Genomic DNA, 23,504 nt, shown 5'->3' with positions numbered 1-23,504 from the left:
ACGGCCATTACTACCCTCATCATCCAACCGGGTCACGCTTCGCCTAAGGGGAGCGACACCATTCCGGCTGCCTTAACACTTGCCCCAGAGAGGAACCCGACAGCGGCGGCTCTTCCCTGGCTGCATACCACAGGTGGCGTCACAACAAACTTTCCCCAATACCCCGCTTTCTCCACCATTTACTGTACGCCTTGGGGCAACGTAACTGGGCAAGGCCACCCCGTGACAACGCCTGACCCGACCTGAAATGGCCCGACAACGAGTAGGTTAACCACCTGCCCATGCGGCGGAAGAGCCATGCATGAACCATGACAGCATCCATTATTAATGGACCCATTACCTTCAATGACATAGTATTCTTTAATTGGCCTTGCATAATGTTTTAATTTTTCATATATCAAAAAAGAATAAATTATCACTTTTTTTATGGATGGAAAAGGGGCAATTTTTTATATACGCGTTTGTACTTACACATTAGAGAAAATTCCACCGAAGCTGACGACTTTGGCGGGATAGGCCCACCATGTATTCTGTACAGTCTCCCCAGATAATGTCGGAGACTTTCATTTAGGCCCCCTTCACACGTCCGTGATACACGTGCGTGTTTGGTCCGTTTCCGTATATACCGGAGACACGGCCAAACGTGCACCAATGTTAATCTATGATTGTGGTCACACGTCCGTTATTTCATTATGTCCGTGTGTGCGTGTCCGTGATCCGTATGTGTTTGCGTTTGGCACGGATGCATGTCCGTTATCTGCACGGAGCACGCACACGTGGACACAATGAAAGTCTATGGGTATGTGCACACACGTTAGTAAACACGTATGCATATACCTATAGTCCGTGTCCGTTTGGTGTTTTTATTTCTAGTGATGTCGGCTATTCTTTCTATTTCTGTGTATGTCCGTCAATCTCCCTGAGTCCGTCGGTCAGTCTCTCTGTCGGTCTCTCTGTCTGTCTGTCCCTCTCTCACAGTCTGTCGGTCAGTTTCCCCCCCTCTCTCATACTTACCGTTCCCCGATCTCCGGCGCAGCGCTGCACGGCATTCACACTGCTGCGGCGGCTTTTACTATTTTGAAAAAGCCGGCCGCTCATTAAACAATCTCGTATTCCCTGCTTTCCCCGCCCACCGGCGCCTATGATTGGTTACAGTGAGACACGCCCCCACGCTGAGTGACAGGTGTCACACTGCACCCAATCACAGCAGCCGGTGGGCGTGTCTATACTGTGCAGTAAAATAAATAAATAAATAATTAAAAAAAAACGGCGTGCGGTCCCCCCCAATTTTAATGCCAGCCAGATAAAGCCATACGGCTGAAGGCTGGTATTCTCAGGATGGGGAGCTCCACGTTATGGGGAGCCCCCCACCCTAACAATATCAGTCAGCAGCCGCCCAGAATTGCCGCATACATTATATGCGACAGTTCTGGGGCTGTACCCGGCTCTTCCCGATTTGCCCTGGTGCGTTGGCAAATCGGGGTAATAAGGAGTTATTGGCAGCCCATAGCTGCCAATAAGTCCTAGATTAATCATGTCAGGCGTCTATGAGACACCCTCCATGATTAATCTGTAAGTTACAGTAAATAAACACACACACGCCAGAAAAAATCCTTTATTAGAAATAAAAACACACACACATTCCCTGGTTCACCACTTTAATCATCCCCGAAAAAGCCCTCCATGTCCGGCGTCCTCCAGGATGCTCCAGCGTCGCATCCAGCGCTGCTGCATGGAGGTGACAGGAGCTGCAGAAGACACCACCGCTCCGGTCACCTCCACGCAGCTAATGAAGGGAATAGCGCGATCAGCTGAGCTGTCACAGAGGTTACCCGCTGTCACTGGATCCAGTGACAGCGGGTAACCTCTGTGACAGCTCAGCTGATCGCGCGGCTGTCTTCATTAGCTGCGTGGAGGTGACCGGAGCGGTGGTGTCTTCTGCAGCTCCTGTCACCTCCATGCAGCAGCGCTGGATGCGACGCTGGAGCATCCTGGAGGACGCCGGACATGGAGGGCTTTTTCGGGGATGATTAAAGTGGTGAACCAGGGAATGTGTGTGTGTTTTTATTTCTAATAAAGGATTTTTTCTGGTGTGTGTGTGTTTATTTACTGTAACTTACAGATTAATCATGGAGGGTGTCTCATAGACGCCTGACATGATTAATCTAGGACTTATTGGCAGCTATGGGCTGCCAATAACTCCTTATTACCCCGATTTGCCAACGGCACCAGGGCAAATCGGGAAGAGCCGGGTACAGCCCCAGAACTGTCGCATATAATGTATGCGGCAATTCTGGGCGGCTGCTGACTGATATTGTTAGGCTGGGGGGCTCCCCATAACGTGGAGCTCCCCATCCTGAGAATACCAGCCTTCAGCCGTATGGCTTTATCTGGCTGGCATTAAAATTGGGGGGGACCGCACGCCGTTTTTTTTTAATTATTTATTTATTTATTTTACTGCACAGTATAGACACGCCCACCGGCTGCTGTGATTGGGTGCAGTGTGACACCTGTCACTCAGCGTGGGGGCGTGTCTCACTGTAACCAATCATAGGCGCCGGTGGGCGGGGAAAGCAGGGAATAGGAGATTGTTTAATGAGCGGCCGGCTTTTTCAAAATAGTAAAAGCCGCCGCAGCAGTGTGAATGCCGTGCAGAGCCGGTGATCGGGGATCGGTGAGTATGAGAGAGGGGGGGACACTTCAGTCACTCGGGGGATTAGCGGTCACCGGTGAATCCTTCACAGGTGACCGCTAATCAGTACTCGACACAGACAGAGCCGCGGTATGAGGATGAAGTCGGGTGAAGTTCACCCGAGTTCATTCTCATCGCGCAACTCTGTCTGCTGTCAGCCGACATTTATAAACGACATTGTGCATCACACACACGGACATTACACACGGACATTACACGTACACATACACGTTAATTCCACACGCACACACGGACGTTCTGCACACAAACACGGCTAGCATACGCAATTCACACAGGAGCCACACGGACCATAAAAACGGACACAAAAACGGGACACGGACCCGAAAAACGGCCCGTAACACACGTGCGTGTTTTTCACGGACGTGTGAAGGGGGCCTTAGACAGTGAGATAAGTCTCTGCCGGAGGAGTCTAGTAATGGCTCTCACATAGCGAGGATAGGAGCATGGAGCGCAGCCATTCTTTACTACAAACGATTTATTTGCAGAGGAATGTGGCGGATGTCAGATCGGGTTAATTAAAGTAACGAATGCTCTGGGCAGACTTCAGTCGTTTTCATCATTAACATGTGACTCAAGAGCAAATAATAATCTTATTATAGATATGAAGGATGTGAAGGGAGCGCAGCATGTGTGAAAAACGGGAAATGATGCAACCTGATTGTACTGCAACATCTGCCTGAAAACTATTCTTCATGTACGATGTACTACGTATATATGAGCAAGTGGTAGATCTGACCCAAAGGATCTCCCCTGTGACTGAGAGGGCTCGTTATCGTATTTAAGGTGTATTGGAAGCTTTAAAGGTATACTCCAGTCTAAGGGGCACTTTGCACACTACGACATCGCAAGCCAATGCTGCGATGCCGAGCGCGATAGTCCCCGCCCCCGTCGCAGCAGCGATATCTTGTGATTGCTGCCGTAGCGAATATTATCGCTACGGCAGCTTCACACGCACTTACCTGCCCTGCGACGTCGCTCTGGCCGGCGAACCGCCTCCTTCCTAAGGGGGCGGGTCGTGTGGCGTCACAGCGACGTCACACGGCAGGCGGCCAATAGGAGAGGAGGGGCGGAGATGAGCGGGACGCAAACATTCCGCCCACCTCCTTCCTTCCGCATAACCGATGGAGGCAGGTAAGGAGAAGTTCCTCGCTCCTGCGGCTTCACACACAGTGATATGTGCTGCCGCAGGAACGAGGAACAACATCGTACCGTCGCTGCTGCGAAATTATGGAAATATCAGACCCTACACCGATCATATGATAATGTGGCGCCCCTGACCTGGTCAGGCACCACTGAGTACTGCACCCATGCTGGGGACAGTACAATACAGGTAATCCAGAAGGCTGACAGGGGTGTGGAACACAGGCGCATAGTGATCAGGTCTCACACATGTACCCATGAGAGGACCCCTGGGGATCCCAGGAGGGGGAAAAGCCTTGACCTTCACTGGAATAGTGGAGGGGGCCAAAAGCCTCCATCTCCTCTCAAGGGGTGTGGTAAGAGAGTCTGGTTGCTAGGTGGCGTAGGCAAGAACAGGAGAGGAGGGGCAGTGAGTCAGTTAGAGCAGAACTCCATAGGGCTCAGTGAGGAGCAGACCTGTGGGGCTGTTGCTGTCTAACAGCGCCCGCGCAGTGGCTACTGACGGGGGAGAACGGTCAACTAGGAGTGCTACCCGAAATCCATCTTCAGCTAAAGAGAGAGCACGGAGTGGGAAGTAAGGAGACTGCTAGAGAGTACCAGGCCCAAACGGGCGGCAGATCCCGAAGCGGAGATAGATCCAGCTTTCTTTTGCTAAACCTGCCGGTGTGGGGCTCTCAAAGCCCACGCCACAACACCACAGAAAGCCGCAGCCACGTAGCCACAGTTAGGGCCCATAGCTCACAGGAGGCAAGAAGCTGGAGTGATCTGGCCCAGGCGACAAGCACACGGCGAACGAAGGGGAGAGAGGCTGCAGCATCTTCCCTGGGTGACCCCCATAGGGACTCAAAGTCGGGGTCACCCCAAACCACCAAGGGCTAAGGAAGGCGAGTTGGTAGTCACCCTCATAAAGTCAGCCTGAAGGATACCTGGTTCCCACCTGGTTCATCTCAGCTACGCCCGGGCTACTCACCCTGCCATCAAATGTGAGTAAAGCCCTTGAAAGACAGTTCTGCCTGTGTGAGTCATTCTGCGACTTGTAGTACTACGCATCTACACCGGGCCCTGGGGCTTGCCTCACTCTCAGGAGGCTATTCCAACTAACTGCACACACCATCAGCCCCAGGCGACCCTCAACCTGCAGTGGCGGTCCCTACTGGCCGCAATACTGAGAGTGGCGTCACGACAAGAAGAAGATCTCCTACCTGTGACCAGATCCAGCTGCGTGGAGTCCCTGAAGGTAATGCACCGACACAACACCTGTGGGGCTTCACATCTGGCGTCACGAACAGGATAAGGACTAGACCTGTTCAGACAGGTGACCATGTGCCTGGGCGGTCCGCTTGGAAAATTGGAAGCGCCGCCATATTGCCACCATGAAAAGCGCGCTGAAAAACAACAGCAGCCCGCGCTGGAAGAAGTTACCGCCCACGAAGAGGTGTGGCTACCCAGAGATCCCCTGCAGAGTTCTGACCTTGCCAGCTATGAGAGTGGAAGCGTCCAGAGACGTCGGGACAGAAAGGGAGCCACAAGCCTGCTGCTGGGAGAGGAGCTGCTGAAAGAGGCAGAGCAGAAACTGAACAGCTTGCTATCAGAGGCAACGGCGAGTCCACAGCTGGAGAGTCGTGCAGAAGAGGGCGCAGAAGAAATGGCGTCTGACCGCAGAAATCCAGAACCGGGCTCCGCTGCCTGGTGGTATCGGGAGCTGGCCCAGTTCTGCGACCGACTGGAGACCCGGGTTGTGGAGCAGATCCGGGAAGAACGAATGGAAATGCTGGAGATGACCGCGGCGGTTCGGGCCTATGAAAGGAGAGCCGCGCGCCGAATGCCAGACAGGACGGCGATGACGCAGACCCTGATGCTGCCACCGGTGGGTGAGTCGAGTGATGCCCCGGCCAGCGCAAGTGCCCCGACCCCTGCTGCCACGCCCGCGGTCCCCGAAGAGGCGTCCGGTGCGGCAACGCTGAAGCAGGCCGCAGCCACACCAGGTGCGGCCTTCCAAGCCCCAGCGGCCGCAGCGATGCCCTGCTCGGCCCACCAAGACCCGGTCCCTGCAGCAACGCCCAGTCCGGCCCGCAAAGAACCGGCTGCCACCGCGACCCTCATCCGCGCCGCAGGCGTAACGCTGACCCAGGCCGCCGCCCTGCTAGGCCCGGCCCGCCGAGACCCCACCGCCGCAGCAACGCTCGTCCGCGCCGCAAGTGAGGTGCTGAACCAGGCCGCAGCCACGCCAGGCGCGGCCCGCCAAGCCCCGGCCGCCGCAGCGATGCCCTGCTCGGCCCACCAAGACCCGGTCCCTGCAGCGACGCCCAGCCCAGCCTGCACAGATTCCATCACAGCTGCGACGCCGATCCAGGCCGCCGCCATGCCGGGCGCGGCCCGCCAAGACCAGGCCGCCGCCAAACAGGGCGCGGCCCGCCAAGACCAGGCCGCCGCCAAACAGGGCGCGGCCCGCCAAGACCAGGCCGCCGCCATGCCAGGCGCGGCCCGCCAAAAAGAGATTACCTCATCATTTACCCCGGCCTGCAAGGCCAGAGCAGACACCGCTCCCCAGTCCAAAGAGGTCCCTGCTAGGAAGACCCTGATAGGAGAGGACCCCGAATACTGGAAGCTGAAGGCTGACCTAGAGGCCCAGTTCCCACAAGAGATGGTGGATCGGTATCTGCTCCCTCCGCATACCCCCAAGGAGATTCAGGCAACCCCTGCAGCCGCGCCAGAGAGTCCACCGCCCAGATCAGCTGAGGACCACTCATCTCCAGCGCTACCACAACCAGAGTGCTCAGAAGCACTAAGGGGGAGAGGAGGCCAGGAAGCTGAGGAGCTGACTCCGGAGCCACCGGCAGTGGAGCAATACTCAGAGCCGGAGATGTTACCCTATTCACGTTGGGATGAGGAGGACTTGACACCGTCTGCTGACGAAGATCAGCCCAGAAACCTCACCTGGGGCCCTGCAGGCATTGAGGTAACAGCCCAGCAGAACCCAGCCCGCAAGACAAGGCGTCGCAACAGAACAACGCTGTCCCCTGCACCGCCATCCCCAGAGCAGAGAGAAGTCACAGCCAGAGACCTACAGGAGAAAAGGTTCCTGAGAAGAGCCAAAGCCCAGGTCAGAGGACCCCTTTGCAGAGGAGTAGTAGAGGATTTCAATTTGAGAAGTGGATATGGATTCATTGTAGCACCTGGTATCAAAGAAGGGATATTTGTCAACAGAAGAGATGTGAGCGCTCATCTGCCTAGAGGACACCCTGGCAGAAACTTAAAGATGGGAAACACAGTACAATTCACTATGCATGAAGGCGAAAGAGGATTGTATGCGCTTGATGTAGTACCATGTCCCAAAGAAGAAAGAAAAGACAGAGATAAAGAAACAGATGCAGCAAAGGAAACAGATGAAGATCAAGAAAGAAAAGACAAGGAACCTACAGATGAAACTACCTCAGACGACGACAAAGAGCAAGAAAGCAGCAGGTGCCGCAGCCCAACAGGCCCAAGCCCTGGTATGGAGGAGTAAAGGAAAGTAAGAAGTTCAGCAGTTAGAAAGTTAAAGTTTTGAAAAGTTTGTTTTGCAACGTTTACGTTTAAGCATGTGCCCACAAAAACTATTGTGAGAAAACCATAAACCTTAAGGCTATGAACTGGCTATAGCCACAAACTCTCGCAGTGTAAATAGTTACACCAGAGGGCACCACCACCACCAGAGTCAGCCTGTTTAGGGGCTTGGCTCGTCTGCAACCAGGAGGAGCCCGTCCGTATATAGGGCCTTGGCTCACCTGCGACCAGAGAGCATGCCTGTTTATGGGGCCTGGCTCTCCACCACAAAGAGGGTACCTGGTCAGCACCAACTGTGGAGGCCGCCTCTGCATCCTGCCAGAAGAGGCTGAGGGCGCGGATCCACCAGGCCAGGTATACCCTGAAACCACCAGCCCATGTAAGCCGCCTCTACATCCTGCCAGAAGTGGCTGAAGCCGCGGCCAACGTGAAAGGGTTTTGGGTGGGTTAACGGACTTGTGGGTGGAGGGTGGTGATGTATGGTACCTGGTGCTTTTAAAAATGTTTTACATGTTTTAATGTTTTATGCATTTTAAAATGTTGTCTTGCAGCCCGAGGACGTGCTGGTGATAACTAAGGGGGAATGTGGCGCCCCTGACCTGGTCAGGCACCACTGAGTACTGCACCCATGCTGGGGACAGTACAATACAGGTAATCCAGAAGGCTGACAGGGGTGTGGAACACAGGCGCATAGTGATCAGGTCTCACACATGTACCCATGAGAGGACCCCTGGGGATCCCAGGAGGGGGAAAAGCCTTGACCTTCACTGGAATAGTGGAGGGGGCCAAAAGCCTCCATCTCCTCTCAAGGGGTGTGGTAAGAGAGTCTGGTTGCTAGGTGGCGTAGGCAAGAACAGGAGAGGAGGGGCAGTGAGTCAGTTAGAGCAGAACTCCATAGGGCTCAGTGAGGAGCAGACCTGTGGGGCTGTTGCTGTCTAACAGCGCCCGCGCAGTGGCTACTGACGGGGGAGAACGGTCAACTAGGAGTGCTACCCGAAATCCATCTTCAGCTAAAGAGAGAGCACGGAGTGGGAAGTAAGGAGACTGCTAGAGAGTACCAGGCCCAAACGGGCGGCAGATCCCGAAGCGGAGATAGATCCAGCTTTCTTTTGCTAAACCTGCCGGTGTGGGGCTCTCAAAGCCCACGCCACAACACCACAAAAGCCGCAGCCACGTAGCCACAGTTAGGGCCCATAGCTCACAGGAGGCAAGAAGCTGGAGTGATCTGGCCCAGGCGACAAGCACACGGCGAACGAAGGGGAGAGAGGCTGCAGCATCTTCCCTGGGTGACCCCCATAGGGACTCAAAGTCGGGGTCACCCCAAACCACCAAGGGCTAAGGAAGGCGAGTTGGTAGTCACCCTCATAAAGTCAGCCTGAAGGATACCTGGTTCCCACCTGGTTCATCTCAGCTACGCCCGGGCTACTCACCCTGCCATCAAATGTGAGTAAAGCCCTTGAAAGACAGTTCTGCCTGTGTGAGTCATTCTGCGACTTGTAGTACTACGCATCTACACCGGGCCCTGGGGCTTGCCTCACTCTCAGGAGGCTATTCCAACTAACTGCACACACCATCAGCCCCAGGCGACCCTCAACCTGCAGTGGCGGTCCCTACTGGCCGCAATACTGAGAGTGGCGTCACGACAAGAAGAAGATCTCCTACCTGTGACCAGATCCAGCTGCGTGGAGTCCCTGAAGGTAATGCACCGACACAACACCTGTGGGGCTTCACATCAACGACGCTTTTGCGCTCGTTAATCATATGTAAAAGGATTCACATACTGCGATGTCGACAGCGACGTCGGATGTGCGTCACTTTCGATTTGACCCCACCGACATCGCACCTGTGATGTCGTAGTGTGCAAAGTACCCCTAAATCTATAAGCCTACACTCACTCTATAACTGCAGACTTACGAATTCTCACATTGCGCGCACTGTACACTTTGAGGATTCACCGGTGTCAAAGCTGAGAAGGGCAGTCACGTGGTCGCGAGTATACAATATCCATACTTTCGCCAGAGTCTGACTAAAGGAGGGCAGCCTCGCTAAACACATTTTGGCTAGGAGTATGGATACTGCGTCTTCGCAGCCATTGAGCACCGTTCTCGGCTTTGAAACCGGTGAATCCTCACAGTGTTCAGAGCGCGCAATGTGAGAATTCAGCCAAACCCACAATTTTCGGCGGGATCAGTTGAAAGTGTAGCGTATATGGGGGCCTCACAAATCTCCCCCAGCATATGATGTCAGTGGAGAGAAGTTTTCACAGAGCTCAATTTCAGATGGTTTATCCCTTTGTTTACTGAGATAAATTTAATCCAAGGCCGGGGTCAGACAGCCTTATAACTCGGATAAGGATCACATCACATTGCAAGCCCTGGCCTTGGCTCTCCTGAACCGAGCATGATAGCTTCATGTATTTGTATGCAGCTCTGACGCTCAGGTCAAGAGAGCCGCCGGCCAGTCCAGGTTTTTTGATGCTATCTTCGTCCGTGTTATACCCAAATAGTGGTAATCTTATAGAGTACACCATAGAACTCCAGTAGACAAACTGGACTTTCGTACATATGGGGGGACACTGGAGAAAAAGCTGTTGTCCCAATGATCGGTGAATAAATTGTTTGGATGACAGCTATGTATTGGTTGACTTTACTGCTGCCTTTTTTTACTGCTTCCAACACATTAACCCCAAAAACTGAATGCTCAATATCGCACCCCTAACAGGTACCTTTTATAATTAGTTATTCCCTTCAGTTTATATTTCTTTACCTGGTGTTTTCCTCAAGAAAATTAAGATTCGTAGCTTTTATTGACTCATTTTAAAGCAATGTCTCCTAATAGTCTTAGCTCCAGACACTTTCTAATGTCTAACCCCTTTATTATAGGTGTACTGTGTATATAGGGTGCATGTGAGCCCTCAGGGCTGAGTGTCACCATTGTTTCGCAGACAATGCTTCATCTGTTGCTTTTTCTTTCCTTGTGATTTATGTCCTATTACCTCCATACACTTTCTGATGTCTAACCCCTTTATTATAGGTGTGCTGTGTACACAGGGTGCATGTGAGCCCTCAGGGTTGAATGTCACCATTGTTTCGCAGAATATGCTTTATCTGTTGCCTTTTGTTTTTTGGTGACTACAGTAACACTGGTTTATAGCCATACAGAACAGTCATGTCCTATTACCTCCATACACTTTCTGATGTCTAACCCCTTTCTTATAGGTGTGCTGTGTACACAGGGTGCATGTGAGCCCTCAGGGTTGAATGCCGCCATTGTTTCGCAGACAATGCTTCATCTGTTGCCTTTTCTTTCATTGCGATTCATGTCCTATTACTTCCATACACTTTCTGATGTCTAATCCCTTTATTATATGTGTGCTGTATACACAGGGTGCATGTGAGCCCTCAGGGCTGAGTGTCACCATTGTTTCGCTGACAATGCTTCATCTGTTGCCTTTTCTTTCTTTGTGATTGCAGTGATACTGGTTTATATCCATACAGAGCAGTCATGTCCTATTACCTCCATACACTTTCTGATGTCTTATCCCTTTATTATAGGTGTGCTGTATACACAGGGTGCATGTGAGCCCTCAGGTCTGAGTGTTGCCATTGTTTCTCATACAATGCTTCATCTGTTGCCTTTTCTTTCTTTGTAATTCATGTCCTATTACCTTCATACCCTTTCCGATGTCTAATCCCTTTATTATAGGTGTGCTGTGTATAAACGGTGTATGTGAGCCCTCAGGGCTGAGTGTCACCATTGTTTCGCAGACAATGCTTCATGTGTTGCCTTTTGTTTTTTTGGTGACTGCAGTGACACTGGTTTATATCCATACTGAACAGTCATGTCCTATTACCTCCGTACACTTTCTGATGTCTAATCCCTTTATCATAGGTGTGCTGTATAGACAGGGTGCATGTGAGCCCTCAGGGCTGAGTGTCACCATTGTTTCGCTGACAATGCTTCATCTGTTGCCTCTTTTTTCTTTGCCTTTGCAGTGACACTGGTTTATATCCATACTGAAGTCATGTCCTATTACCTCCGTACACTTTCTGATGTCTAATCCCTTTATCATAGGTGTGCTGTATACACAGGGTGCATGTGAGCCCTCAGGGCTGAGTGTCACCATTGTTTCGCAGACAATGCTTCATCTGTTGCCTTTTTTTTCTTTGCCTTTGCAGTGACACTGGTTTATATCCATACAGAACAGTCATGTCCTGGACTTCCGTGAATAAACAGTCATGCCTGTATGAACTTTTATTAACAGAGAACCTTTGATAACCCTGTAGCATACAGATCCAATTAGTAACAAGGCTCTAGTGAGTTATGGTGACAATGTCCTGTCTGTCTGTGCTGTGAATGCTGGCAGTAGGCGGAAGCCACTCCATTCCCCTTGGGCCGCAAATGTATTCAACAAAAGAAGCAAAATGCAAAAGTGATCAGCCAAAAACATCATAAGAGCAGCCAGGACTTGATATAGTACAATGGCACAAACTGTCCTGTATCATAAGCCAGCCTAAATCCTATACTTCTAAATCTTAAACCACATCTAGGTCCCCTGCTGAACCGTCTATAAATATATTTTGCCTCCACCTTCATATGTAAATTCACAGTATTTCATTTAGGAAAAAATAATATTACGCCCAATGGGTCCTAAGAAAATTCCAAACCTTCTCGCTTAAAGGAACACTAAGCACAGAAAAAGTAAAAATAATAATAACAATAATAATATAAGAATAAAAAAAATCTAGGCAGTTTTATCTTTCTTTGTTTCCTTATTTTTTAATCAAGGGAATCTGTCAGCAGGTTTTTACTATCTTATCTGAGAGCAGCATAATGTAGAGAAGCGATCCTGACTCCAATGATGTGTCACTTAGATTACCAGGTGCAGCAGGTATAACACAATCAGAGATTTCTCTGATGTAGAATGGAGAGAAAAGGGTTAAAAACCACGTTGCTGTTGAGGGAAGATGATTTATTCAACGCGTTTCGGAATGGATACTCCTTCATCAGGACAATCACATATGTCCTACACAACCCATCCAGGTCAGCAGCCCCTTTCCTTTGATAATTTCACATCTTCACAGATAAGACCCCATTGCGTTAGTTTTTCCATATTTAGTGTCTGATGTAGATGTAGCGGAACTCACAAAGCTAACCCTGCATGCACCACTGATTAGCAGCTTTCTGTGTACATTGTATATTGACAGTAAGCTGCTTAGCTGTGCTGGGAGCGGTTTGATCCAGGAGGAACTAGGTAGCTAGTCTGGTAGTGATAATGTCCTGCTGATAAAACACTCAATGTATTGAAACAACACATCCTAATAAGTGACACATCCCTGAAATCAGTCTCTTAGTCCCTACTTCAGATTACATAGCAAAAACCTGCTGACAGGATCCCTTCTAGGCTCCCATAAACTTTAGATCATCCTAATTGGTCATCGGGGTGGGTTGCACTTGGAAGCACTGGGTAGCTGGTACGGCAATGATAATCTCCTGCTGATAAAACACTCATTGTATTGAAACAACAGCCTAATAATTAACACATCCCTGAAATCAGTGTCTCAATCCCTACTTCATATTACATAGCAAAAACCTGCTGACAGGTTCCCTTCTAGGCTCCCATAAACGTTTGATCATCCTAAATTGGTCATCGGGGTGGGTTGTACTTGGACGCACTGGGTAGCTGGTCCGGCAATGATAATCTCCTGCTGATAAAACACTCATTGTATTGAAACAACAGCCTAATAATTAACACATCCCTGAAATCAGTGTCTCAATCCCTACTTCATATTACATAGCAAAAACCTGCTGACAGGTTCCCTTCTAGGCTCCCATAAACGTTAGATCATCCTAAATTGGTCATCGGGGTGGGTTGTACTTGGACGCACTGGGTAGCTGGTCCGGCAATGATAATCTCCTGCTGATAAAACACTCATTGTATTGAAACAACAGTCTAATAAGTGACACATCCCTGAAATCAGTGTCTCAGCCCATACTTCAGATTACATAGCAAAAACCTGCTAACATGTTCCCTTTTAGGATTCCATACACTTCAGATCATAGATGAACAACCATTTTTGAGCCAAAGAATATCTCACACACAGCCAATTTTATTTTACCACTTCCACAACACTGATTGGCAGATTTCTTTGTTTACTGTGCATAGGCAGAAAGCTGCCAAACCGTGATGGGGGCATTAATACAGAGCTCATGAATATTCAGAACTACCTTGCAGCAGTTTAACAAGTTCCCTACTGATAATCTCATGCAGAGATGCTGATAAAACACTGATTATATCAAAACTACATCGTGCAGCTCAATAAATGACACATTGCAGATCTAGCAGAGCTCGGACTGCTGAGCCATGTTTAACCCTGCCCACACCACTGATTGGCAGATTTCTGTGTTCACTGTGCATAGGCAGAAAGCCTCCTATCAGTGGTGGGGGTCGTTTATACAGTACAGAGCTCATGAATATGGAGAACTACCTTGTAGCAGCTTAACAAGGGTTAACAGGGTTAAAACATAGAATTCAGGGATACCTGCCTTGTTACTGTCTGATCTGTTTGTTAGCTATGTTTGTTTAAGCAGGAGGTAGTGGCGTAACTAGAGTTCAATGGGCCCTGGTGCAAAATTCAGACCTGGGCCACCCGACCCTGCACCCTTTAGGGTACAAGATAATTATGCTGACACTAGACTCTTTCCCTTAGCACCCAGCTTTCCCATACTCCAATATTGCTCTTTCTCGCAGTACCTAGCTTTCCATGTTCTGATATCCATTTTCTCTTCAGCACCCAGCTTTCCAGTGCTCTGCTATACATCTTTCCTTCAGCACCCAGCTTGCCCTTGATATCAAAGCATGGGAAAGCTGGGTGCTGAGGGATCTCACAGAATGGGAAAGCAGGGTACTGAGTTAAAGATGTATAGGAGAGCATGGGAAATCTGGGTGCTGAGAGAAAGAGCCTCATTCCCTCAGCACCCAGCTTTCCCATCCCATGCTTGTATCTTTGTCCTCCATCCTTATATATAGCCCCATCCATTTTTTTTTTTTGCTGTACATTATATTTGCGCTATGAATAACATTATTGTAAAGTTAGAGGAAAGAAAAATCCAGCCCACCGCAGCTTCTCAGTCCAGAGTTGATCACGATGCTCGCACAGAGACGCCCAGCCTAGGGCTAGTAGATCCAGGAGAGCAAAATCCAGTGAGCTTAGGCATGCAGAGATGAATTCCTATAGTCCACCATATAGTATTATGCAGCCCTATATAGTAGTATACAGCTCTTACATTCCACCATATAGTAGTATGCCACTCCCATATAATAGTATGCAGCCCTTCTATTCCTCCATATAGTAGTATGCAACCCCCATATAGTAGTATGTAATCCCCATATAGCAGTATGTAGCCCTTATATTCTACCATATAGTAGTATTCAATCCCCATATAGTATTATGCAACCCCCAGATAGTAGTATACAGCCCTTCTAATCCTCCATACAGTAGTATGCAGCCCGGATATAGTATTATTCAGCCCCATATTCCACCATATAGTAGTATGCAGCCCTTATATTCCTCCATATAGTAGTATGCAGCCTGTATATTCCTCCATATAGTATTATACAGACCCCATATAGTATTATGCAGCCCCGATATAGTATTATTTAGCCCACTATTCCACCATATAGTAGTATGCAGCCCTTATATTCCTCCATATAGTAATATGCAGCCCCATATAGTATTATGCAGCCCCCATATTCCTCTGGCCACCGTGATTAAATCCTAAATACTCACTTTGCCTCATTCCCCGCTGCACTCCAGTCTCTTCAGCGTGTCCACTGTTCTGCCACTCTGCACATCCTAGCACAGCGGTACGCAGCAGTGACGTCATCACGCTCTGCTGTACTGACACAGAGGGAGAATAATGAGATAGGGCATTCTCTGCTCCCCCTCTCATCATTGCTTTCAATTGTATCAGCATTTGCAATGCAATTGAAAGTGCGATTTACCGGAAGGACCCCCCTAACTCACGGCCCCATAGTACTGCCATTGGCGGTACGCCTCTGGCTGAGGTTCTCGGGCCCCCTGTACCCCTGGGCCCGGTCATAATTGCAGACCCCTGCGACTGTGATCGTTCTGCCCCTGACAGCAGGACATCTCATTGCTCAGTACAGTCTTATATACACAGCGGTCCGGCACACCCCCTCCTCTGATTGACACCTCACTGTCAATGTACAATCTGTATAGAGAGCCTGGTGTGGGCGGGAAATCTCTTTCAGCTTTGCTGCATGGCTAAATCTAAACATTCTGATTGTGTCAGAACGGCTGCACCTCTAAAGTTATACATCGCTGGAATCAGGATCTCTTTCCCTACATCATGCTGCTCTCAGATGAGGTAGCAAAAACCTGCTGACAGATTCCCTTTAAGCCATCTGAAGCAGGTTTATAATCATGATTTATGTGACCATAGAATTTCCTTTCAATGTCAAATATTGGTAAATATTTAAGAATGACATTTACAAATAAATTAAAATAAGCTTTGTGAAATAAAGCTGTATGAGCACGTCCATAAGAACATTTTAACTTTTTTTTTTTTTTTTTACAGAATTTTTCAGGCCAATGAGGAATATCTGGAATGATATAATAATAAAATAAATAGTAATTTCCCTTTTCCAAGAAAGACAATAAATGCATTGACCTTCAGGACAGATGAGGTCCAGGCAGAGGGGCAACGATCACAGTCGCAGGGTTCGCAACCACGACCGGGCCTTAGGGTGCAGGGGATCCGCTGGCCCCAGCCCCTACTTCAGCTGGATGTAACTCCGAGGGTGCACATCCAGCTGAAATGCATCGCGGTGCAGAGACCCATCAGGTCATGTGTTGCAATAGCACCGACACCGATAAAAGCTGCCGGCCACTGTGTGCTGGCTACACAAGAGGACACTGCGTGACATGGGAGCCAGGGATGGTAAGTACAATGTTGTTGTTTTTTTGCATTAGACAGAACAAAGACATATTTACTAGGGTTGGGAGATATATACCAGGAGGGGGACAGTATATACCAGGAAGGGGATACTGTATACTATGAGGGGGATAGTATATTCCAGTAGGGGCCCAGTAGAAGGACAGTATTTCTCAGGAGGGCCTCAGGAGGGGGGCAGTAGATACCAGAAGGGGGACAGTATATACCAGGAGGGAAACAGGATGGGGACATATACACCAGGATGGGGGAATTTTTACCAGGATGGGGCCCAGCAGGAGGACAGTATTTCTCAGGAGGGCCCCAAAAGGGGGACAGTAGATACCAGAAGGGGGACAGTATATACCAGGAGGGGAACAGGATGGGGACATATACACCAGGATGCGGGCATTTTTACCAGGATGGGGCTATATGAACACCAGGATGTGGGCTAGAATGGAGAATATACTGTATATACTAGGATGGGGGACATATTTACCAGGATTGGGGGCATATATACCAGAATTGGGGACATATTTACAAGGAAGGAACCCAGGATAGGGGACATTAGAACAGAATGGAGGACATTACTATGTAATGGGGGGGCAACTCGTATATCTTTATAGGATTCAGAATGCTAAATGTATACATACAAATACATACATCTGACCAACATAAAGGGGTGCCCAAATTTTGCACCAGGGCCCATCGGACTCTAGTTATGCCAATGGGTCCAGGTGTAGGTTTGTGAAAACTCTTTGGTGTAACATGGTTGGAAGTCCCATTTATATTTAGCCTCTTTTTTGCCCATATTATAATCTGGCCCTAAAAAATGTCCTTAAAGGTTTACTTAGAGATCTGGGCACCAGAGATTGCCTAATCTATTCCTCCAACTGACCAGTAAGTAGCCGGCACACTTCATACTTGTCACTTTAACTCTTTAATAACATCTTTCCGATCTTAAGACATATTTGACCAGTGATATAACTGTCCAGATAAAGCAAATAAATAAATAAAACAGCCCAGTAAGAAAAGTGACATAACAAGACATGCGAGCTGTCGGCAACGCTCTTCTTTGTTTTCATTGCGGTTACGTTGTTGAAGGCCAGCAGAAGACTCATCCAAACCCTGAGACGGGAATATAAAAACAGACTAAATTACTGACATTCATTTAGAAGCAAACTCAAGACATTGAATGAATGAGTTAGTTAGACTTTATACTGTATATATATATATATATATATATATATATATACCGCTAGGTCCAGAAATATTTGGACAGTGACACAATTTTGGCGAGTTGGGCTCTGCATGCCACCACATTTGATTTGAAATGAAACCTCTACAACAGAATTCAAGTGCAGATTGTAACGTTTAATTTGAAGGTTTGAACAAAAATATCTGATAGAAATTGTAGGAATTGTACACATTTCTTTACAAACACTCCACATTTTAGGAGGTCAAAAGTAATTGGACAAATAAACCAAACCCAAACAAAATATTTTTATTTTCAATAATTTGTTGCGAATCCTTTGGAGGCAATCACTGCCTTAAGTCTGGAACCCATGGACATCACCAAACGCTGGGTTTCCTCCTTCTTAATGCTTTGCCAGGCCTTTACAGCCGCAGCCTTCAGGTCTTGCTTGTTTGTGGGTCTTTCCATCTTAAGTCTGGATTTGAGCAAGTGAAATGCATGCTCAATTGGGTTAAGATCTGGTGATTGACTTGGCCATTGCAGAATGTTCCACTTTTTTGCACTCATGAACTCCTGGGTAGCTTTGGCTGTATGCTTGGGGTCATTGTCCATCTGTACTATGAAGCGCCGTCCCATTAACTTTGCGGCATTTGGCTGAATCTGGGCTGAAAGTATATCCCGGTACACTTCAGAATTCATCCAGCTACTCTTGTCTGCTGTTATGTCATCAATAAACACAAGTGACCCAGTGCCATTGAAAGCCATGCATGCTCATGCCATCACGTTGCCTCCACCATGTTTTACAGAGGATGTGGTGTGCCTTGGATCATGTGCCGTTCCCTTTCTTCTCCAAACATTTTTCTTCCCATCATTCTGGTACAGGTTGATCTTTGTCTCATCTGTCCATAGAATACTTTTCCAGAACTGAGCTGTCTTCATGAGGTGTTTTTCAGCAAATTTAACTCTGGCCTGTCTATTTTTGGAATTGATGAATGGTTTGCATCTAGATGTGAACCCTTTGTATTTACTTTCATGGAGTCTTCTCTTTACTGTTGACTTAGAGACAGATACACCTACTTCACTGAGAGTGTTCTGGACTTCAGTTGATGTTGTGAACGGATTCTTCTTCACCAAAGAAAGTATGCGGCGATCATCCACCACTGTTGTCATCCGTGGACGCCCAGGCCTTTTTGAGTTCCCAAGCTCACCAGTCAATTCCTTTTTTCTCAGAATGTACCCGACTGTTGATTTTGCTACTCCAAGCATGTCTGTTATCTCTCTGATGGATTTTTTCTTTTTTTTTCAGCCTCAGGATGTTCTGCTTCACCTCAATTGAGAGTTCCTTAGACCGCATGTTGTCTGGTCACAGCAACAGCTTCCAAATGCAAAACCACACACCTGTAATCAACCCCAGACCTTTTAACTACTTCATTGATTACAGGTTAACGAGGGAGACGCCTTCAGAGTTAATTGCAGCCCTTAGAGTCCCTTGTCCAATTACTTTTGGTCCCTTGAAAAAGAGGAGGCTATGCATTACAGAGCTATGATTCCTAAACCCTTTCTCCGATTTGGATGTGAAAACTCTCATATTGCAGCTGGGAGTGTGCACTTTCAGCCCATATTATATATATAATTGTATTTCTGAACATGTTTTTGTAAACAGCTAAAATAACAAAACTTGTGTCACTGTCCAAATATTTCTGGCCCTAACTGTGTATATATATATATATATAATATATATATATATATATATATATATATATATATATATATATATATATATATATATATATATATATATATATTCCTATCCCAGAGGACAGGGTTTTTCTCTAAACTGGAGAATCCCTTTAAGACTTTACTGCATACTTTGGAAGTATCACATTAAAAATGTTTGACTGTCATCTGCAAGAAGGCCTATGTGGTTATATACAGTCATAGCTGAAAGTTTTAGCACCCTTGAAATTGTTTCAGAAAAAGTATTTCTCCCAGACAATTATTACAATTACACATGTTTTGTGATACAGATATTTCTTTCCTTTGTGTGTGTTGGAATCCACACTAAAAATAAGAGAAAAAAAAACAAATTGATATAATTTCCCACAACCCCCCCCCGCCCAAAAAAAAATTGTTGGCATGTTTCCAAAATTGAGGGTAAACAACTTTGTTTCTGTTCAAATTCACCTGAGACAAGTAACAGGTGTGGGCAATATGAAAATCACACCTGAAACCAAATAAAAAGGGGAGAAGTTGACTCAATCTTTGCATGGTGTGTCTGTGTGTGCAACACTAAGCATGGAGAACAAAAAGCGGAGAAGAGACTTGTCTAAGGACTTGGGAACCAAAGTGTTGAGAAATATCAACAACCTCACAAATACAAGTCCATCTCCAGAGATATTGATGTTTCTTTGTCTATGGTGCATAACATAATCAAGAAGTTTACAATCCATGGTCACTGCAGCTAATTCCTGCATGTGAACAGCAGAGAAAAATTGATGAAGAGTTGCAAAACAGGATAGTCCGGATGATGGATAAGCCCCAATCAGGTTCCAATGAAATTCAAGCTGTTCTGCATGGTCAGGGGGCATCAGTGTCAGTACGAACTATCCGTCCACATCTGAATGAAAAGAAACTCTATGGAGAAGACCCAAGAGGAACAAACTGCTGACAGACATAAAAAAGGTAGACTGCAGTTTGCTGAAATGTTTTGTGTGAAATTATGTCCAATTTGCCTTTTTTTTACTCTTTTTTATGAGTTGTTCCAATACATACAAAGGAAATAAACATGTTGGGATGATATGCTATGAGGTATCACTAGAAGCTACTAGAGACAGGGAAGTCAAACACACCAGTGGTCAGAAGCAAAGAAGTGAGATAAGGTACACAGGGAGCGAAAGGAGCTCAGGTCAGGGTAAAAGCCAGAGGTCAGAAGCAAGGAAGTCAGATAAGGTATACAGGAAGTGAGCAGAGCTGAGGTCAGAGCACAAGCCAGATTTCAGAAGCCAGCAAGTCAGATAAGGTACACAGGGAGCGAGCAGAGCTAATGGTCAGAAGCCAGGAAGTCAGATGAGGTACACAGGGAGCGAGCGGAGCCGAGGTCAGGGTATAAGCCAGATGTCTGAAGCCAGGAAGTCAGATAAGGTACACAGGGAGCGAGTGGAACTAAGGTCAGGGTACAAGCCAGATGTCAGAAGCCAGGAAGTCAGATAAGGTACACAGGGAGCGAGCGGAGCAGAGGTCAGGGTAGAAGCCAGATGTCAGAAGCCAGGAAGTCAGATGAGGTACACAGGGAGCGAGCGGAGCCGAGGTCAGGGTACAAGCCAGATGTCTGAAGCCAGGAAGTCAGATAAGGTACACAGGGAGCGAGCGGAACTAAGGTCAGGGTACAAGCCAGATGTCAGAAGCCAGGAAGTCAGATAAGGTACACAGGGAGCGAGCGGAGCAGAGGTCAGGGTAGAAGCCAGATGTCAGAAGCCAGGAAGTCAGATAAGGTACACAGGGAGCGAGCGGAGCTGAGGTCAGAGTACAAGCCGGAGGTCAGAAGCCAGAGGGATAACGTCAGAGTCAGGAGCACATGCAGGCAGAGAAGGTTAACAAAGTTATGGGGTAGGGAGGCAAGATCAGAACAGCAAAATTCATGGGAGCCAGAGAACTCACTGCAAAGCAGGAACTACGACTGGCAGCGTTCTGGGTGAAGTTGCTCTCTAATGAAGCTGAGCACAATGAGGTGCCTGAACACAGGCCCCTCCCTGCACCAGAGTAGGACCCGAAGGCTGAGAAGCAACCCGTGACCTGGAGCATAATACGGAACATTGGCTCTGCTGGAGAACAGAGCACCGCAGATCATGACACATGTGTTCAACAAAACATGTGTAACTGCAATAATTTTCTGGTAGAAATAATTCAACAATTTCAAGGGTGCCAACACTTTAGCCATGACTCTTAAGTGTTGCTAATGCATTTACAATTTTCATCCCCTTTCCCAGCTAGCAGCATGAAAAAACTCACAGTCGCTTACAGTTCACAGTCTATGAACTGTCATACTGGTATGTTTCCTATGTTTTGGGTTGAGCAATGATTCATGTCATAGGTTCATCACAATTATGGGATGCCCATGGGTCACTGTATAAGAAGACACATTGACTCATTTTTAGAGAGTCACAGTCCTATAAAATCCCAACGTCTACTCTGTAAAATGTAATTGTCAGAGCCAGGCTTTCCCTCTGGCATGTGAGGACGCCCGTGTGTGTTTTATAGCCGGCTGGCTTGAGGTGTCGGGTTAGTTATAAGGCTCGTTAATCCATGCTGGCCACAAGATCAGACAATACCTTGGAGAAGTAACTATTACACACATTTACACGTGATACTTACTGTCATTTTTTACTAAAGTGGAGGCATCTTTACTGGGGAACTACGAAAAAAATAGTGAACAGATGTCAGTAATAAACCATAAACCTTCTTATTTCTATGGGAACGTTTCACCTATATATTTTTGCAAATTCAAACCAGATACTGACATGTAGTTTTTCTTCTAATGTGTTTTGCTTTGCTTTTTGTTCTTCATTTTTGAGACTTAAATTCTATTCTCTATAAATTATTACAAGAGACCTAAAGATCAGCAGAAATTTGAGAAAACTTGGTCCACGTTTGTGGATTCTGGAACAATGTGAAATTTTATTGAGCAACCTGATGTAATGGTGTGAATTCAGCCGCCTCAGGATCTGAACCTGCACCATGACAGGCAGATGATGGCTGTCTTAAACAGCCATCATCTGTCTTATAAAAATCAATGGGCGGAGTTAATCCGATCATTTCGGTTTAACCATGCTGCTGTCATCCACTAGCAGCGGTATTTAAATTGCACAGTCACCGACAAACTCTATCATCTATCTATTATCTATCTGTTTATTATCTATCTATTCCTCTATCTATTCCTCTATCTATCTATTATCTATCCCTCTATCTATCCCTCTATCTATCTATCTATCTATCTATCTATCTATTATTTATCTATCTTTCCCTCTATCTATTATTTATCTATCTATCTATCTATCTATCTTTCCCTCTATCTATTATTTATCTATCTTTCCCTCTATCTATTATTTATCTATCTATCTATCTATCCATCTATCCATCTATCCATCTATCCATCTATCCATCTATCCATCTATCTATCTATCTATCTATCTATCCCTCTATCTATCCCTCAATCTCTCTATCCCTCTATCTCTCTATCCCTCTATCTATCTATCTACAGTCATATGAAAAAGTTTGGGCACCCCTATTAATGTTAATCTTTTTTCTTTATAACAATTTGGGTTTTTGCAGCAGCTATTTCAGTTTCATATATCTAATAACTGATGGACTGAGTAATATTTCTGGATTGAAATGAGATTTATTGTACTAACAGAAAATGTGCAATCTGCATTTCAACAAAATTTGACCGGTGCAAAAGTATGGGCACCCTTATCAATTTCTTGATTTGAACACTCCTAACTACTTGTCACTGACTTACTGAAGCACTAAATTGGTTTTGTAGCCTCATTGAGCTTTGAACTTCATAGGCAGGTGTATCCAATCATGAGTAAAGGTATTTAAGGTGGCCACTTGCAAGTTGTTCTCCTATTTGAACCTCCTATGAAGAGTGGCATCATGGGCTCCTCAAAACAACTCTCAAATGATCTGAAAACAAAGATTATGCAACATAGTTGTTCAGGGGAAGGATACAAAAAGTTGTCTTAGAGATTTAGACTGTCAGTTTCCACTGTGAGGAACATAGTAAGGAAATGGAAGAACACAGGTACAGTTCTTGTTAAACCCAGAAGTGGCAGGCCAAGAAAAATATCAGAAAGGCAGAGAAGAAGAATGGTGAAAACAGTCAAGGACAATCCACAGACCACCTCCAAAGACCTGCAGCATCATCTTGCTGCAGATGGTGTCAATGTGCATCGGTCA

At 47.0% G+C, this 23,504-nt stretch overlaps 1 protein-coding gene across 2 annotated transcripts in view; it reads right to left on the bottom strand.

The window, feature by feature from the left end:
- Window positions 1-17,275: 17,275 nt before the first annotated feature.
- Window positions 17,276-23,504, bottom strand: part of MYBPC2 (myosin binding protein C2) — a 147,637-nt gene continuing 141,408 nt past the window's right edge. For both annotated transcript variants that reach the window (XM_075327151.1, XM_075327152.1), the window contains 2 exons: window positions 21,921-21,960; window positions 17,276-17,482 (listed from right to left, as the gene is read on the bottom strand). In XM_075327151.1, the coding sequence (XP_075183266.1) occupies window positions 21,950-21,960 (11 nt within the window). In that variant the 3' untranslated portion in view covers window positions 17,276-17,482; window positions 21,921-21,949. The remainder of the gene's footprint in view (window positions 17,483-21,920; window positions 21,961-23,504) is intronic.

The sequence above is a fragment of the Anomaloglossus baeobatrachus genome, chromosome 11, assembly GCF_048569485.1.
Source record: "Anomaloglossus baeobatrachus isolate aAnoBae1 chromosome 11, aAnoBae1.hap1, whole genome shotgun sequence".
In the NCBI taxonomy this organism is placed as follows: Eukaryota; Metazoa; Chordata; class Amphibia; order Anura; family Aromobatidae; genus Anomaloglossus; species Anomaloglossus baeobatrachus.
The sequence above is the reverse complement of the archived record's forward strand: the minus strand, read 5'-3'. Positions and strand labels throughout refer to the sequence as shown.